Source organism: Osmerus eperlanus, chromosome 4 (assembly GCF_963692335.1).
Source record: "Osmerus eperlanus chromosome 4, fOsmEpe2.1, whole genome shotgun sequence".
Lineage (NCBI taxonomy): Eukaryota > Metazoa > Chordata > Actinopteri > Osmeriformes > Osmeridae > Osmerus > Osmerus eperlanus.
The window spans coordinates 22765033-22783719 of NC_085021.1; the positions used below are offsets into that span (position 1 = coordinate 22765033).

Genomic DNA, 18687 nt, shown 5'->3' on the forward strand with positions numbered 1-18687 from the left:
TTACTGTATATGGTTACCTAGCCTGCTACCCTTAGAATGTATGGCGTGAAATTAGTGCCAGGAGAGCGAGCTCTGTAAAAACGATTTGTAACTTGCAAAAAAGATGTGTCTCTGTAGAAAATGATTCGTGTACTTGCAAAAAAAGGTTTTGTGTCTCCGTAGAAGAAGGCAAGATTTGTGTACTTGCAAAAAAGATTTGTAACTTGCAAAAAAGATTTGTGTACTTGTAAAAAAAAGTTTTGTGTCTCCGTAGAAGAAAAAGATTTGTGTACTTGTAAAAAAAAGTTTTGTGTCTCCGTAGAAGAAGGCGGGAACACTGCTCCCAAAACCATCTAAGCCAATCAAATATAGCAATTTCTGTGTCTAGTATCATTGGACATTTTCGTCTGTCTATCACACAAATAACGTCAGCGAATAAGAACAAAACTAGAATGCTGATGATTTCAATGGCGAGTCATTTGGTAAGTAGTTCAAAATATCCATGGGCATGTATCTTTAATGCAACATTTAAAGATTATTCGGTTCCCCTCCGCTCCTCATTAGCTTTTAAAGCTACAGATACCAAAACTGCCGTTCTGAGGAAAGCTCCTTGTGGGACTGCTAGTAGTGGCTGTAATTCTGCACCAAGGCTGAATTTCGGGAAAGAGACTTCTGATACAGTATTAGGGGACCACTAAGGCCTATATAAAATCATCCAAAAACAGCATGTCATGTCTCCTTTAAAGAACGGTTTTGAAATGTGTTGCACTACTGTCAATTGATCATTAGAGGGCAGTATTGCATTCATTCACAAAATATACGTCATATCCGTCCAACTGTCATGGAAGGGAAGATGGCGGGTGCTTTGAAAGAAAATCAACTCGCCCTAAATGTTTACACCGCTCTACAGGTGAACACGTTTACTTACAACTCTAACCTTTACTTTGTATGGCGTTAGGAATCCCAGCAAGCTGTACTGTTGGATGTATCAACATAGAATGCGCCGAGTCAATCTTATCAACACATTGGCCAGCTTGCTGTATCCTACAAAGCTAACTGGCTAACGTTCCGGCTGTTAATGCTACTGTATAACTATATAGTTAGTTTATTTATAAATTTAGTAACTGTATAACTATACAGCTAAGCGGACTCTATGCGGGCACAAGTAGGATCATAATAATATCGACATCGTGTTGTTTCATACTGCGCAGGCGGCGTCGTGTCCGTTGGTGGAGGGACTGTTTCTCCGCGAGCCTGCCAGTATGCTGGATCTTCTGTGCACGCCCTCCCAGCATCGCACCGATATCCTCACCTGGATTTGTACCACGTGAGTTGCTGTAACTATGTAAACGGTATCTGTCGAGTATCTTAATTTAAGTAATCGGTGCTCTTCTGAAGTATTCAGTGTCTAACAAGTTAACTCAAAGGTCAACAGGATTATCTTCCCTTCTTCCTCTCTCCCCTCTCTCTTCCTCTCTCCCCTCTCTCTTCCTCTCTCCCCTCTCTCTTCCTCTCTCCCCCTCTCTCTTCCTCTCTCCCCTCTCTCCCCCTCTCTCTTCCTCTCTCCCCTTTCTCTTCCTCTCCCTCATCTCTCTTCCTCTCCCCATCTCTCTTCCTCTCTCCCCTCATCTCTCTCCCACTCATCTCTCATCCTCTCTCCCTCCCCCCTCATCTCTCCCACTGTCCATCTCTCACCCTCCTCCTCACTAACATTTGGTCTCCCCCTCTTGCTCTCTCTACAGCATCAGTCCATCTTTGAGTAAGAGGCTCTCCTCCATAAGGACTAGAGACCCAGACACCCTGAACCAAGGTGATGAGCACACTACCACACCTCCACTACTACCACACCTCCACTACTACCACACCTCCACTACTACCACACCTCCACTACTACCACACCTCCACTACTACCACACCTGCACTACTACCACACCTCCACTACTACCACACCTCCACTACTACCACACCTGCACTACTACCACACCTCCACTACTACCACACCTGCACTACTACCACACCTGCACTACTACCACACCTCCACTACTACCACACCTCCACTACTACCACACCTCCACTACTACCACACCTGCACTACTACCACACCTGCACTACTACCACACCTCCACTACTACCACACCTGCACTACTACCACACCTCCACTACTACCACACCTCCACTACTACCACACCTCCACTACTACCACACCTGCACTACTACCACACCTCCACTACTACCACACCTCCACTACTACCACACCTCCACTACTACCACACCTCCACTACTACCACACCTCCACTACTACCACACCTCCACTACTACCACACCTGCACTACTACCACACCTCCACTACTACCACACCTCCACTACTACCACACCTGCACTACTACCACACCTCCACTACTACCACACCTCCACTACTACCACACCTGCACTACTACCACACCTCCACTACTACCACACCTCCACTACTACCACACCTCCACTACTACCACACCTGCACTACTACCACACCTCCACTACTACCACACCTCCACTACTACCACACCTCCACTACTACCACACCTGCACTACTACCACACCTCCACTACTACCACACCTCCACTACTACCACACCTCCACTACTACCACACCTCCACTACTACCACACCTCCACTACTACCACACCTCCACTACTACCACACCTCCACTACTACCACACCTGCACTACTACCACACCTCCACTACTACCACACCTGCACTACTACCACACCTCCACTACTACCACACCTGCACTACTACCACACCTCCACTACTACCACACCTGCACTACTACCACACCTCCACTACTACCACACCTGCACTACTACCACACCTCCACTACTACCACACCTCCACTACTACCACACCTGCACTACTACCACACCTCCACTACTACCACACCTCCACTACTACCACACCTGCACTACTACCACACCTCCACTACTACCACACCTGCACTACTACCACACCTGCACTACTACCACACCTCCACTACTACCACACCTCCACGACTACCACACCTCCACTACTACCACACCTCCACTACTACCACACCTGCACTACTACCACACCTCCACTACTACCACACCTCCACTACTACCACACCTCCACTACTACCACACCTCCACTACTACCACACCTCCACTACTACCACACCTCCACTACTACCACACCTGCACTACTACCACACCTGCACTACTACCACACCTCCACTACTACCACACCTGCACTACTACCACACCTGCACTACTACCACACCTCCACGACTACCACACCTCCACGACTACCACACCTCCACGACTACCACACCTGCACTACTACCACACCTGCACTACTACCACACCTCCACGACTACCACACCTCCACGACTACCACACCTCCACGACTACCACACCTGCACTACTACCACACCTCCACTACTACCACACCTGCACTACTACCACACCTGCACTACTACCACACCTCCACTACTACCACACCTGCACTACTACCACACCTCCACTACTACCACACCTCCACTACTACCACACCTGCACTACTACCACACCTCCACTACTACCACACCTGCACTACTACCACACCTCCACTACTACCACACCTCCACTACTACCACACCTCCACTACTACCACACCTCCACTACTACCACACCTCCACGACTACCACACCTGCACTACTACCACACCTGCACTACTACCACACCTCCACGACTACCACACCTGCACTACTACCACACCTCCACTACTACCACACCTCCACGACTACCACACCTGCACTACTACCACACCTCCACTACTACCACACACCAGATTGTAGCTGAGACATCTCATTTAGCTGAGATGTGCTTACTTTGCGATGTGACTGGTACATACAGACTTAATCTCTGAACACTGAAACACTGTTAGAATGATGTCCTTGATCTTCTGCTGTGCTTTGTTAAAGCACCAGGCGTGCTTTAACACGTTCATTCTTCATTCTCATGTTGACCTTTAAAGCAGTGCAGGGCGCCCCGGATTACATTGATGATTCGTTATCAATCATAATAATTATAATAACAATAAAAGAGTTTCAAGCAGTTTTTGTATATTATGTAGTAAGACTGTGATTATAATGTACTGTAGAAAGACGCTTTACAAATACAATTTATTATTATGATGTAATAATGTAAATATTTCTTCTCTTTCTCACACACTCTCTGTTCTAAGAGCTGGCTGGGTTTGGGCATGAGATGATGTTGTGTGAAATAAATGACCTGGACTTGATCAAGGTAAGAAGGGAGGAGGGAGGGTGTGGTTGAGGAGGAGAGGAGGGAGGGTGTGGTTGAGGAGGAGAGGAGGGAGGGTGTGGTTGAGGAGGAGAGGAGGGAGGGTGTGGTTGAGGAGGAGAGAGGAGGGAGGGTGTGGTTGAGGAGGAGAGGAGGGAGGGTGTGGTTGAGGAGGAGAGGAGGGAGGGTGTGGTTGAGGAGGAGAGGAGGGAGGGTGTGGTTGAGGAGGAGAGAGGAGGGAGGGTGTGGTTGAGGAGGAGAGGAGGGAGGGTGTGGTTGAGGAGGAGAGGAGGGAGGGTGTGGTTGAGGAGGAGAGGAGGGAGGGTGTGGTTGAGGAGGAGAGGAGGGAGGGTGTGGTTGAGGAGGAGAGGAGGGAGGGTGTGGTTGAGGAGGAGAGGAGGGAGGGTGTGGTTGAGGAGGAGAGAGGAGGGAGGGTGTGGTTGAGGAGAGGAGGGAGGGTGTGGTTGAGGAGGAGAGGAGGGAGGGTGTGGTTGAGGAGGAGAGAGGGAGGGTGTGGTTGAGGAGGAGAGAGGGAGGGTGTGTTTGAGGAGGAGAGGAGGGAGGGTGTGGTTGAGGAGAAGAGGAGGGAGGGTGTGGTTGAGGAGAAGAGGAGGGAGGGTGTGGTTGAGGAGGAGAGGAGGGAGGGTGTGGTTGAGGAGGAGAGGAGGGAGGGTGTGGTTGAGGAGGAGAGAGGGAGGGTGTGGTTGAGGAGGAGAGGAGGGAGGGTGTGGTTGAGGAGGAGAGGATGGAGGGTGTGGTTGATGAGGAGAGGATGGAGGGTGTGGTTGATGAGGAGAGGAGACATTCACAAACGTGGGAAGTTTAGTATTGGCTTTGTGTACTGCCATTACATTCTCACTCAATTTCTCCCCCCCCCAGGGTAGCGTGTGCCCCCTGCGGCAGCTGCAGTTCCTGGAGCAGCTCCTAACTTTGGTCCCAGGCTGCGTGGGGCCTGCTGGAGACAGCCTCCTGAGAGAGCTGTTTAACCCAGAGGCTCAGTCCTGCCTCACACACATCCTCCAGCCCTCCCTCAACCCCTGGCCTGTGGACATCAGGTATCCCTCTGTCTCTCTCTCTGTCTCTCTCTCTCTGTCTTTCTCTCTCTGTCTCTTTTTTTAACCTCCCCCCCTCCTAACTTTCTCTCCAGGGCTCCTAGGAAAGGTCAGAGGTCAGTACCCAGCATGCCAAGGGCTAGGACTGATGATGTCACAGCCCTCCTCCAGTCCACCCAGACTGCCCTTGAGCAACTACAGGCAGAGGTATGTATGTATGTATGTATGTACCAGAGGTCAGTATGTATGTATGTACCAGAGGTCAGTATGTATGTATGTATGTAAATTCAGTAAATGCTGAATGATGTGGTGTGTGTAAGTGCTTTTAAATTAGTAAATAGTCCTCTTTCTCTACCTTCTCTCTCCACCTCCTCTTCCTCTCTCTCTCTCCCTCTTCTCTCCCTCCCTCCCCCTCCTCTCTCCACCTCCTCCTCTTCCTCTCTCCCTCACCCTTCGTCTCCCTCCTCTCTCTTTCTTTCCCTCCTCTCCCTCCCTCCCCCTCTCTCTCTCCCTCCTCTTGCCCTCCTCTCTCTCTCTCTCCTCCCTCTCCCTCCTCTCCCCCTCTCTTCCTCTCCCTCCCCCTCCCTCCCTCTCTCTCCTCCTCTCTCAGTGTGAGTTCCTGCGTGGCGAGGCTCAGCGTCCCAGCGTGTTCTCTGAGTGTGCGCTGCGTGTGGCGCTGTGTGACCTGCTGCAGCTCATGGCTGCGTTTAGCCGTGTGTACGATGCTGACCTCAGGCCCTACTGCAGCAGAGCGCCGCCCAGCCCCAGCACACACACACACACCTTCAGCAGAGTACACCAGCTGCTGCTGACCTGCAGCACGGTACACACACACACACTACATCCCTAAACACTTACACATCAGCACACTTTCATTCTTTCACTTTCAAGATCTTTCACTCACATTCTCACTTTATTTATTTCTCCTCCCCTCCCTCACTCTCCCTCCCTCTCCCCTTCCTTCCCTCTCCCTTTCTCCCTCCCCCCCTCCCTCCCCCCCCCCCTCCCTCCAGGAGCTGGGAGTGTTGCAGCAGGTATCTGAGGTGTGTGAGTGTGTGGTGGAGACTGTGAGGGACGTCGACACAGGAGCTCTGCACTGGAGACATGGAGAGAAGCACCCCCTCTGTAGGCACACACACACACTGTCGCACACACACACTCTCGACACACACACTCTTGCATGCGCGCACACACACACTCTCGCACACACACATTCTCATGCGCGTGCGCACACACCCACACATTTGCACACACACACTCGCGCACACACACATTCACTGACTCACTCACTGTGTGTGTGTGTGTTCCAGCGGTCCAGTTGGAGGCTCTGTCCGGTAGATACAGAGACTTCCTGCATCATCAGAGACTTCCTGCATCATCCGAGACTTCCTGCATCATCAGAGACTTCCTGCATCATCAGGACCCTCCAGCCAGGACCCAGAGCTGCTCTGCTCTGACCCCCCAGCCAGGACCCAGAGCTGCTCTGCTCTGACCCTCCAGCCAGGACCCAGAGCTGCTCTGCTCTGACCCTCCAGCCAGGACCCAGAGCTGCTCTGCTCTGACCCTCCAGCCAGGACCCAGAGCTGCTCTGCTCTGACCCTCCAGCCAGGACCCAGAGCTGCTCTGCTCTGACCCTCCAGCCAGGACCCAGAGCTGCTCTGCTCTGACCCCCCAGCCAGGACCCAGAGCTGCTCTGCTCTGACCCCCCAGCCAGGACCCAGAGCTGCTCTGCTCTGACCCTCCAGCCAGGACCCAGAGCTGCTCTGCTCTCACACTGAAAGGCCATCAAAACATGTTTTAATGTCACACTTTTACAGTTGGTAAAACTATTAAAAAAGTTATGAATTTAATTCAGATGTATTCATAGGCTTGTGAGCAACGTGTATAAATTTGTTTAAATTACAACTTTTATTTACTGTAATTGTGTTCTTTGTCAATATAAATTCTGACTGGAGTTTCACAAATATTGAATATATTCAATATTGAAACTGGTGTTGAGTTTTCATTGTCAGATTGTGTTCTAGGTTTGGGTGTAGCTCAGTGGTTAGAGCATTTGACTGCAGATCAAGAGGTAGCAGGTTCAAATCCCCCCATAGTAGGCCTGCTTGGGAAAAGGCAGGAGGTGTGAGGGGGAGTCGGACCTTGCTGAAGGTTCTCAAGGCTGTCTGAGGTGTGGCTGTTGCCCAGGTGACCAGGAGGAGACACCAGGAGAGAGAAAGGAGAGACCAGGAGAGAGAGAGGAGAGTGTCTGAGCACACAGACTTGTCAGTCAGATGTCTGGAAATGATTTATTTTACCTGACAAATCTGAAACTTACCGGTTATGTTTCAAAAAACTGAACAGCGCTTCACCAACCGTAAGACGTTTCCTGGTGTTTGGAACACGTAGAGTGTGGGTTCTTACAGCACTTTTCCCATTAGAAATGATCCATTAATCACTGTAGGAAGGACAAGTGTCACAACTATTGTGCCTTCAGCAATATTAATGCTTTTCTCCTCCACCTCTCAGTCTCAGAGAAGGTGGGACATTGTTGAGATAAGGCCAACCGTCACTGCTCATAAAAGTCTTAAGCTGAATGAGTCATCTTGTCCATTCATGCAAAACCCTACAACAACTTTGATAAAAGAAGTTGGTATGTCTACTATCCTGCCTTCTCAAACACATCAAACCCAGAGGGGACGTTGTTCTTTAGCACAGGGACAGGATAGGCAAATGTTCTTTAACGTCTAACTTATCTAATTGTAACCGTGAACCACATGTGATCTTATTCAAATATGTAGAATGTTGAGATGGCATGTGTGTGCTGTGCTTTAACCCTTGTGTTATCTTCGGGTCATTCTGACCCATCAGTCATTGTGACCCACCATCGTATTGCGACAACTTTACTACATACAAAAACAAAGTGAAGCATTTTCTTTTAACCGTCGGGCTGTCTCAGACCCCCCACATTGCAAAGGTTAAAAGAAAATTATTTTTATTTGTTTTTCTATTGGGTAAACAACGATGGTTCGTTATGAACCTTTGGGTCATGTGACCCGAAGGCAGCACAAGGGTTAAGACATGGTACCTGATCCTGCTGCATGGAGAGGCTAGGACACACTGAGAGGATTGATCCACAGATTCATGCGGATATGCCAGTCTGGTCCAGATGAGTCCAGACTGGTCCAGACTGGTCCAGACTGGTCCAAACTGGTCCAGACTGGTCCAGACTGGTCCAGTCCTCGAGTGTGTGTCCACGGTGGCCTCAGGGTCCTGTGGAACACGTTCTTCATGGTTCTGCGTAGCACTGCAGAAACACGCTGCCATTTGAGTTAGTGTCTCCTTTCTGTCAGTCTGAACCAGACTGGTCTCTCTCCTCCGATCTCTCCCACTGCCAAGGGGTTTTTACCTACACATCTGTTGGGAGAACAAGATAATTTGACCCTGCACTGTAAGATCTTTCTGATAAACAACAAACCTTCCCCAAGATCCCAGTGATGCTGTGTGGTATCGTCAAGTCTTGGCTGAAGATGCTCGACATCATTCAATGAAGATATTTAGCTATAAAACCCCTTTGCAGCCCATTTAAACTCAGACAATGTTGCTTTAGAGATGTGATATAACTTTGTGAAACACGGCCAACAAATAGCATTGGTTCATACTTTGCGACCCCCCGATGCATGAGGTCCTCCTCTGATATTCACGGTTTAAAAACAGGTTTCTGATGAGGCTGGATAGATAAATGTAACAATTCTCTTAATTTCCCTCAACAACATGGACGTGTGTAGTGGCCAGCAGCAGACATATGTGTTGGGAGATAAGAAGTGGCAGAGCTCCTATAGCTTCATATCAGTGTCAGGACAGAATTTGAATCTCACATGTAATAAACTCTTCCCTGGAGATGGAAGTGAAATGAGTCTGGATGATAGGCATCAGCCCACTGTTATCATGTGCTGGGCTGTCCTCCACTGTTCTGAACTATATTTAAGGGTCTGCTTTCGTCTGTCTGAGAGGGCTTCAGATGTTTCTGGAAAGCAGGTAAGAGTTTTGTGTCCTTTGTGCTTTTGAGTTACAAGAGTTCATTATTGTTATTGTTCATCATTTATACTGTAAACTGTTTCATTGTTTGGAACTCTGCAGGCAGCAGGTGTTTTCTGACATTCATACTTCAATATATCATGTTTTACAAACTCACTGTATGACTAATATAACAAATGTTCAATGTCAAATTTTCTTCAGACTTTCTTGAAACTCTAGATTGTCTCCTGAAGAGAAGAACTAAGGTGAATACATTTGAGGAATTTTTCTGACATGTAGAGTTTACTTGTATATTTTTCTACTGTATTCCAACACCAGTTGTACTCCAGCTTTGATGTGGCAATGTAATAATCACACAGTATCTTGCTAAAGCACATGAGATGATTCTAACATTTTGAGATCTTCTACTGTATGCAATAAACCCTTTGGCATGTTGTCCTGATTCATGTGTTCATGTTGTCCTGATTCATGTGTTCATGTTGTCCTGATTCATGTTTCCAGCTGCAGAGATGAGACTGCTGTTGAGTGGAGCCGTGCTCCTTGTCCTGGTCATCACAGTGACAGTTGAGGCGGTCAGTGGCTTTTAGGGTTTATAGTTTATAGTTGAATAAAAGGTTTATGTAGGTTTTGTACACAAGGGGTCATTGTGGCTCAGGTGATTAGTGCAGTGGCTTCTAAATACCTAGTGGGAATACATGTACATTTATATTTTTGGTTTTTGTTAATGCTATAACTATAATATGTGTACTCTTTAAATTACAAATGAATTATACTTACGTGAGTAGTTCACAATAAAAATGATTCAATAATTAATTGATGTAGAAATGTGTAATTTACTAACAATTGTAATTTAAAGTGTTACAGTGTCATGGATCTTTGTCCAATTTTTCTTTTTATATATTAACTGATGTTAAACCAGCAGTTTTCTTATTTTCTTTTCTTATTGGCTACTTATCAAACGGACTGCTATAGGGTAACACTTCTGTGGGCTACCTCTCTGTACCTCCCAAGAGGCTAGCAAATACCAGCTTATTTAAAAAACCTAATTGGCCTTAGTGTCAATTTTGAATTGTTGAGATAGGGGTTTGTATAAGGAATATTTATGGCATGTACTGTTTGGAATCTAATGACTGCATTCTTATTCACATTCACAGTACGAGTTTGGAGATGTAATTGCTTTCCCAAAAAGAATTCCATGCATTCCAGTAATTATTTTTAAGCACTTTGCCGTTTATGTGGGAAAGGAAAAGGTGGATGGCTTCCACAAGACAAACGATGAAAGCGACATTTTTGAATATACAGGTAGGCCTATGTGAATTTCAAGATTGTTAAAATGAAGCGATTCCATGATGCGATTTAGTTGAGATTCATCTGTACACAGTAGTGGTTCTAGACCCTTTCACTAGGAGGGCCAATCTGGGGCCAGTTGTACTGTTACAGGGGCCAGTTACTAGTGATGGGCATTCCGGCTCTTTTTCGTGAGCCGGCTCGTATGGCTCAGCTCACTAAAAAGAGCCGGCTCTTTTGGCTCTCCAACGGCTCTTTAAAAAATACATGTTTTAACTATGAATTTGACTATGATAGGTGTGAAAAATTTTTGAATTAAATTATTAAATGAAATCATACTCGACCGTAACCACATATCTTTAAAAATGCATTGATTTGTCATGGCTCTCCTCCGAGTTTTGACTACTCTCTGTGTGTGAGTTGGCTCGGCCCTCCCTCATGCAGGATTGACAGGAACAGAATGTGAGGATGATCGTGTGCGCCTTTAAGCCTACAAGTATTTTTTTGTTGTTCTTTGAATCAGTCAATTATTTTAAATACAATTAAAATTAATTATTTCATAATCATTTAGTTTTTATAGGCTGTATTAATCTATTAAAAATAGAGTCGGCTCTTCAGATATGCGAGCCAGCTCCCGACGTTCACCTTCAAGAGCGTCCCTGTACTTACTGTAAGTCGCTCTGGATAAGAGCGTCTGCTAAAAAATGACTAAATGTAAATGTAAGAGCCGGCTCTTAGAGCCGGATCGTTCGCGAACGACCCATCACTACCAGTTACATTAACCCGTTAAGGAGTAGCGTCGCACATATGTGATCGTTCGAATGCTGGTCTCACAGCGTAACGTCGCATATATGCGATTTCGAACATTCCAACTGAATATTTTCCGATGGACAAAAACTATGCCACAAACGCTTTAGTATGGCTTCAAAATGTACTAATGAGAAGGCTAACAAGTAACACTAGCATGGTAGTAGCATTACTACGAGTATTATGCTAGCTTACTTAGCCCGGAAGCTAACTAAAGCTAGCTAGCTACCCTTTCGGAAAAATAACTTACACTTTGGGGACCCTGTCTGTAGAATAATGCAAGGAATCTCTGTCTGGCTGTGTTTGTGCAAGTTTTATAGTGGGATTTAGTGGAACATTTTAAACTCACTCCTCAGGTATGTAACAGGCCACCCGCGTCAACGAATTGCTTTTCGTTGGCGTAGTTGGTAGTGGTGGCGCTTGGGAAGTCAGAGGTGGTAGGTTCGACTCCTGGTCGGAGTGAACAGTGGCCCGTATGCCTCTGACGGAGCTTGCAAGACCACGTCTGTTACAAGTGCAATGCTGCGTTTTATCCCTAAAAGCATCGAACTACACAACGTGTCGCTGAGCTCCACTAAGCTCTATAGGCTACTGTCATTTAGAAGCACATTGTTGTATCACTATTATAACGCCGATGCAGGTGTTGAAGTGCTGACAGCTGGTATAATATTGAATCAGCTTCTTTCAAAGGGTTTTCTTTGTGGATGAACTTCTAGCTAGCTAACAGAAAAACAACATAAGTTGGATACTTTATGTCAGTATAGATCAGTCAATTTTATTACATGAGTTAATGCATTTACTGATGCAAGAACTCTACCTGCACATTGCCGACATCAACTAACCGACATTATAATCACCAGCTGCATCACGGGCACTGCACTATCTATAATTCCAGGAATCTCATTCTGTGTCTGTGTGCCACGAATCAACTAAGGGACATCTTAAACACCGACTGACAACTAAACATTTAGCCCACGTCATAGAAAATACAGATATATATCGCTATTCAGACTAAAAATACCAGGATATGACTTTTGGGATCGCCCAGCCCTAACAGAGCTTGAGTGGGCATTAAAGACTAATGATGCCCTGGTGGGCTTGTTCTTACTGCAGGTCCAGTAGGCATTCCACTTGCAAACTGTGTCTTCGGCTCGCTTTCCGGGAAGGAACACAAGCTGGCAAATGACGATTTTGGAAAGTTGCCTAAAAGCACTGAAGCTGAAATGATTACAAGAATCATTGAGAAACACAAAAAATGCAAACATTATCGTCCCTTTTCCAACAACTGTGAACATCTAGCTACCTACGTGCGCTATGGAGAAGAGGTTTCCCTGCAGGTAAGACTGGCTGCCTCAGCTGTAGCTGCTCAATCTGACAATATCCCCGCCGTGGTGCTGTCTGAGTGCTGTCTGTGTGCTGTCTGCTGTCTGAGTGCTGTCTGTGTGCTGTCTGCTGTCTGAGTGCTGTCTGTGTGCTGTCTGCTGTCTGAGTGCTGTCTGTGTGCTGTCTGCTGTCTGTGTGCTGTCTGCTGTCTGAGTGCTGTCTGCTGTCTGAGTGCTGTCTGCTGTCTGAGTGCTGTCTGTGGGCTGTCTGCTGTCTGTGTGCTGTCTGTGGGCTGTCTGCTGTCTGTGTGCTGTCTGAGTGCTGTCTGAGTGCTGTCTGTGGGCTGTCTGAGTGCTGTCTGTGGGCTGTCTGAGTGCTGTCTGTGTGCTGTCTGTGGGCTGTCTGCTGTCTGTGTGCTGCTTGTGGGCTGTCTGTGTGCTGTCTGCTGTCTGTGTGCTGTCTGAGTGTTGTCTGTGTGCTGCCTGTGTGCTGTCTGTGGGCTGTCTGCTGTCTGTGTGCTGTCTGAGTGCTGTCTGTCTGCTGTCTGTGTGCTGTCTGTGGGCTGTCTGTGTGCTGTCTGCTGTCTGTGTGCTGTCTGAGTGCTTTCTGAGTGCTGTCTGTGTGCTGTCTGAGTGCTCCCCAGTCTGTGATGCTGTAGTTTGTCACCTAGTCTGCTGCCTGCCTGCCTTCCCTGTGTGTTTATACTTCAGGCTGTCTTGCTGACTTGTTTGTTGTCTGCCGAATTATGGAACGCCGATTCCGGCCTGCTGAGTTTACCAACTGCCAGTAGAAGTTCCCCTGTCTGTGTGTCCGCTTGTGTCCCACTTTCTAGTCATTACAGCTGCCATTTTTTCCCTTTTCCAAGTATGTCAGTGAATCCCCACTAGGTTGAATCACTCATATCTGTTATGTTCACAGTGTGGTACACTTATCGGCAAACATTTGGTAAAAAACAAAAAAACAATCGACGAAATCCTGAAGGAAAGAGGTTTGGAACTGGAGGAGGGAAAATCACTACCAAAACAATGGTCCCCACAGGACTTAGAGAAGTACCTCGATGACTTTAATGAAGGCAAAGTTAGCCAGAATGGATGTGAGATAGCCGCCCAGGCAGGCTGAGACCTTAAACTTAAATAATAATTAAATAAACCTAAATATCTTAATGTGAGAAATGTGTGTCCTCTTTGTGTGTCTGAATGGCTTGGTTAATAACTATCATAACAGATAAATAAACACAAAACAAACTAGACTGGCCCTCAGAGACCCCAGGTACATTATAGAACTTAAAAACTCCTGAATATAACTTTATGGGAAAAGTCTGTAACGCCAAACAAGGCGGTTGTATGCACATGTTCACCCCGACCTGGAATAACAGTTTGTGATTCTTTCACTGAAAAGGTATCTTTATAAATTCAAAGATGAAAAATGTCTCTTCACACACCGATTGTGTTACGTAGTGTGGTGGGGTAGGACCCAAACACAGGAGAGGTGACCTGGTAGAGCATCAAACAAGGGGTTATTCATTATGACAGGGAAACAGACAGGGTACTCACAGTAACAAGGGCAAGGACAAGACAAAGCCTGGACACAAAACAGGAACCTAAATACACAGAACCAAACAAGACACAGGTGGACACGATAACACCAACGAGAACTGAAACCACTCAACAAGACACAGGGAAACACAGGGCAGGGAAAAACCAAAAACAGGGGGGCACGGCCAGTGGTGGTCCTAGCACATTTGGTGCAGTTTACCCATGCCACCCCCAAACCCCCCCAACCAAGTAAACGGCACGACAATGGGTGTGGACACACAAACGCACTACTTTTTTATGCCAGCAGTGGGCGCCAAACACAAAAATGCCGCTTCTTAATCACCAGCCTTGCTATAGGCGACATACGCAGCCGCCTAGAGCGGCATGAAGAGCAAAAGTAAGTAGTAAGTAAGTAAGTAAGACTTTATTTATATAGCACATTTCATACAAGAATTGTAGCTCAAGGTGCTTTACATAAAATCAATAAAACAATAATACAAGTGATAAACAATTCAAACAAAAATAAAAATCCCAATAAGATCTCTGTTCAAGAGAGAAAACAACTTTAAAAAGTAGGAAAACCCTTTTGAGATAAAATTACTTAAATGCTTCGGTAAAAAGGTAGGTTTTAAGCTGTCTTTTAAAAATGTCTAGAGTGTTTGCTTCCCTAATATTTATGGGTAATTTGTTCCATAGTTTTGGGGCGTAATTGACAAAGGCCGAATCACCAATCTTCTTATGACTGCTTCTGGTGACCTCTAATAGGCCTGCATTTGATGATCGCAGTGTTCTAGCTGGTGTGTAGTTTATAAAGGAGTTAGCAATGTAGCTAGGTCCTTGTCCGTGTAGAGCTTTGTATGTGAGGAAAAGGACCTTAAAGTAAATTCTGAAGGTAACAGGGAGCCAGTGTAAAGTAGTTAGGACAGGACTAATGTGTTCTCTCCTTTTAGTTTTGGTTAATAATCTAGCTGCAGAATTTTGAATGAGCTGTAGTCTTTCAGTTGTTTTCTTGGGAAGACCAGTGAAAAGTGTGTTACAGTAGTCCAGCCGGCTGGATATAAAAGCATGAATTAACTTCTCTGCATCATTTTGGTTTATGAATGGTCGTACCTTTTCTATATTCCTCAGGTGAAAGAAAGCTGTTTTGGTCACTTTATTAATGTGAGAGTTGAAATTCAAATCTGAGTCCAGGATTACACCGAGACTCGTCACCTCTGGTTTAAGACAGGGGGTTAAGCCTCCAAGATTCTTAATAAGCATCTCTCTTTTGGATTTGGGGCCACATAGTAGGACTTCGGTTTTGTCTTCATTTAATTTAAGAAAGTTATCATTCATCCATTTGTTTATTGCCAACAGGCAGTTGGTAATGGAATTGATGGCCGTTGCATCGTTGGGTTCAGTGGATATATATAGTTGTGTGTCATCCGCATAGCTATGGAAATCTATGTTATGTTCTCTAATTATGTCACCGAGTGGTAACATATAAAGAGAAAAAAGTAATGGACCTAAGCAGCTTCCTTGAGCAACCCCGTAGCAGTTCTCATGTTTCTTGGACCTATGGTCACCTAAACTAACATAAAACTTCCTTCCTGTGATATATGATTTCAGCCAGTTCAATACACTATCCGTGAACCCAATAAGCTTTTCCAGTCTATTGATTAGGATGTCGTGATCAATTGTATCAAATGCTGCACTAAGATCTAACAGGATAAGGATAGAGACTTTATTTGCATCAGAGTTTAGTCTGAGGTCGCTAATTATTTTGGTGAGAGCAGTTTCAGTACTGTGATATTTCCTGAAACCTCACTGCGAGACTTCCAGGATGTTATTTTCTTCAAGAAAAGAATTTAATTGGACTAAAACTATCTTTTCCAGTACTTTACTAATAAATGGAAGGTTTGATATTGGTCTGTAATTTGCAAGTAGACTGTTATCCAATTTGGGTTTCTTTAATAGGGGCTTTACAACAGCTGTTTTGAAGGCATCTGGGAAGACGCCAGTTCTAAGGGATGTGTTTATAATCTCTAGCACCGGACCTGAGACACTATCAAACACTCGCTTAAAGAATGTTGTGGGTATAGGATCAATATCTGAGGTTGTGGAGTTAGATTCGCTGACAATTTTGGAACGTTCACTAAGTTTGATACAGGTAAATGTGCTCATGGTTATGTTGCAGAATCTACTGATGTCAGTTTCGACCCCACTATTAATAATACTCGCTCTGATCAAAGTTATTTTGTTCTTGAAGAACAAAGCAAGCTCTTCACATTTAACTGCTGAGGATGGAGGTGGGGCAGGGACAGTGTTTAGCAGCTGGTCAATGGTGGAGAAAAGAACTCTGGAATTTCTGTCATTTTCTGTAATAATGTTGGAGAAATATTCTCTCCTTGCTAGATGGATGGTTTTGTTATAGGTGGTTAGTGTATCTTTATAGATATTGTAGTGGATAGTGATCTTTGTTTTCCTCCATTTTCTCTCTGCTGCACAGCATTTTCTTTTCGTTTCACTAACCTTTTTATTTCTCAGCCATGGGGAGGTTCTGCTTGTGCACTTCTTTTTGGTTTTCAGTGGTGCAACAGAGTCTAACACAGATAATAGTGCATCATTGAGGTTCTCTACCATTTCATTCAGAGAGCAATCATGGTTAGTCGGCTCATATAGAGCAAATTTTTCAGAAAATGTCATCATAGCTTTATCGTCTAAATATGTTCTATGGACTAAGAATTCTTTTTTGGTTTTTGTTAGGATAATTTCCACATTAAAAAGTATATAATGATGGTCTGAGAGGGGTAGATCAGTTATTGAAATATTATTGATATTTCAGTTGTTATCACTAGATCTAGTGTGTTTCCGTGCCGGTGTGTTGGGTCTGTTATGTGTTGAGTTAGATTGAAACTGTCAAGGAGATTTAAGAGCTCAATAGTTCTTGGGTCTGCTTTTTTATTTACTTGGATATTTAAGTCTCCGTTTAAAACTACTTTGTCATAACTAGTGACACATAGTGATAATAGTTCAGAGAATTCTTGTATGAATATTGGCGAGTGCTTGGGTGGCCGATATATAATAACAAAAAGTATTGATTCGGTTTTGATCTCTATAGCAAGATATTCATATGATGTGAATTCACCTAGCTCAGTGATTTTGAACAACAGTTTAGAGGAGAAAATACCTGCGACTCCACCTTTTTTTGATGTCCTTGAAACTTGGTGAAAGCTGTAATCAGGCGGACACGCTTCTATCAAAGTTGCTGTTGCCGTGTCATTGTTTAGCCAGGTTTCTGTTAGACAGATGCAGTCTAAGTTGTTTTCTTTGACCAGATCATTAACTAGAAATGTTTTGTTATTTAGTGATCTAACATTTAGAAGGGCCAGTTTCATCTGTGGGGTATTAACAGATAAAACAGGGGTAGATAAATCTGTTGGAAGAATATGGATAGTTCTGTGACTTCTAACACTAGTTTCAGGTTTGTAACCATGCATTTTACCATGCCATTTTCTGTTTGTGATGATGACCGGTATGTCCAATGAAATAGCATGGTGGCTGTCCTAGCGTAGCTTTTCTTTGGGAAAGTCTCTGTCACTGAGCTGTTCCATCACAAGGGAATTCATCCGGGGGGTGCAGATCTGTGCAGGGCCCATGTCCTTGCAGGAGGCTGTTTGAATGTTCTGTTCTGTTCCATGGGAGGTTGTTTGGGATGCATCAGTCAGCTTAGACACAACAGGGATAGGGAGAGAAGCTTGATTTGTGGTCAGGAGCACGTGATTGATGTTTGCTGTTAGTAGTCGAGATCCTCTACGGTTTGGGTGGAGTCCGTCAGCTTGAAAACGGTCTGCACAGTTCCAGAACACATTGAAGTTGTTGATAAATCTCAGTTTGTGTGTCAGACAGACAGATGCCAACCATGTGTTGAAAGATAGTAGTCGACTGAAGGCTTCTTTTCCTCTGCGAAAGCATGCAATCGGTCCACTGATGAATACATCTTGATACCTTTTAACCCTTGTGTTCTCTTTGGGTCATTCTGACCCATCAGTCATTGTGACCCACCGTCGTATTGCGACAACTTTACTGCATACAAAAACAAAGTGAAGCATTTTCTTTTAACTGTTGGGCTGTCTCAGACCCTCCACATTGCGAAGGTTAACCCTTGTGTTATCTTCGGGTCATTCTGACCCATCAGTCATTGTGACCCACCGTCGTATTGCGACAACTTTACCGCATACAAAAACAAAGTGAAGCATTTTCTTTTAACCGTCGGGTTGTCTCAGACCCCCCACATTGCAAAGGTTAAAAGAAAATTATTTTTATTTGTTTTTGTATTGGGTAAAATTGGGTAAACACAACGATGGTTCGTTATGAACCTTTGGGTCATGTGACCCGAAGGCAGCACAAGGGTTAAAAGATAATTAT

General features: G+C 45.3%; 1 protein-coding gene and 1 long non-coding RNA gene across 2 annotated transcripts; both read left to right on the forward strand.

The window, feature by feature from the left end:
- The first annotated feature begins 740 nt into the window (after positions 1–740).
- Positions 741–7277, forward strand: haus7 (HAUS augmin-like complex, subunit 7). The gene is made up of 9 exons (XM_062458206.1): positions 741–889; positions 1191–1306; positions 1722–1789; positions 4201–4262; positions 5139–5314; positions 5407–5518; positions 5922–6134; positions 6325–6436; positions 6622–7277. Exons 1-9 carry the CDS (start codon positions 821–823, stop codon positions 6801–6803), a joined length of 1110 nt encoding a protein of 369 aa, XP_062314190.1. The 5' UTR covers positions 741–820; the 3' UTR covers positions 6804–7277.
- Positions 7278–10615: 3338 nt separating this feature from the next.
- LOC134018314 (uncharacterized) lies at positions 10616–13821 on the forward strand. The gene is made up of 3 exons (XR_009929914.1): positions 10616–10630; positions 12536–12759; positions 13664–13821. It is a non-coding gene; the product is annotated as an uncharacterized LOC134018314 (long non-coding RNA).
- Positions 13822–18687: the final 4866 nt, after the last annotated feature.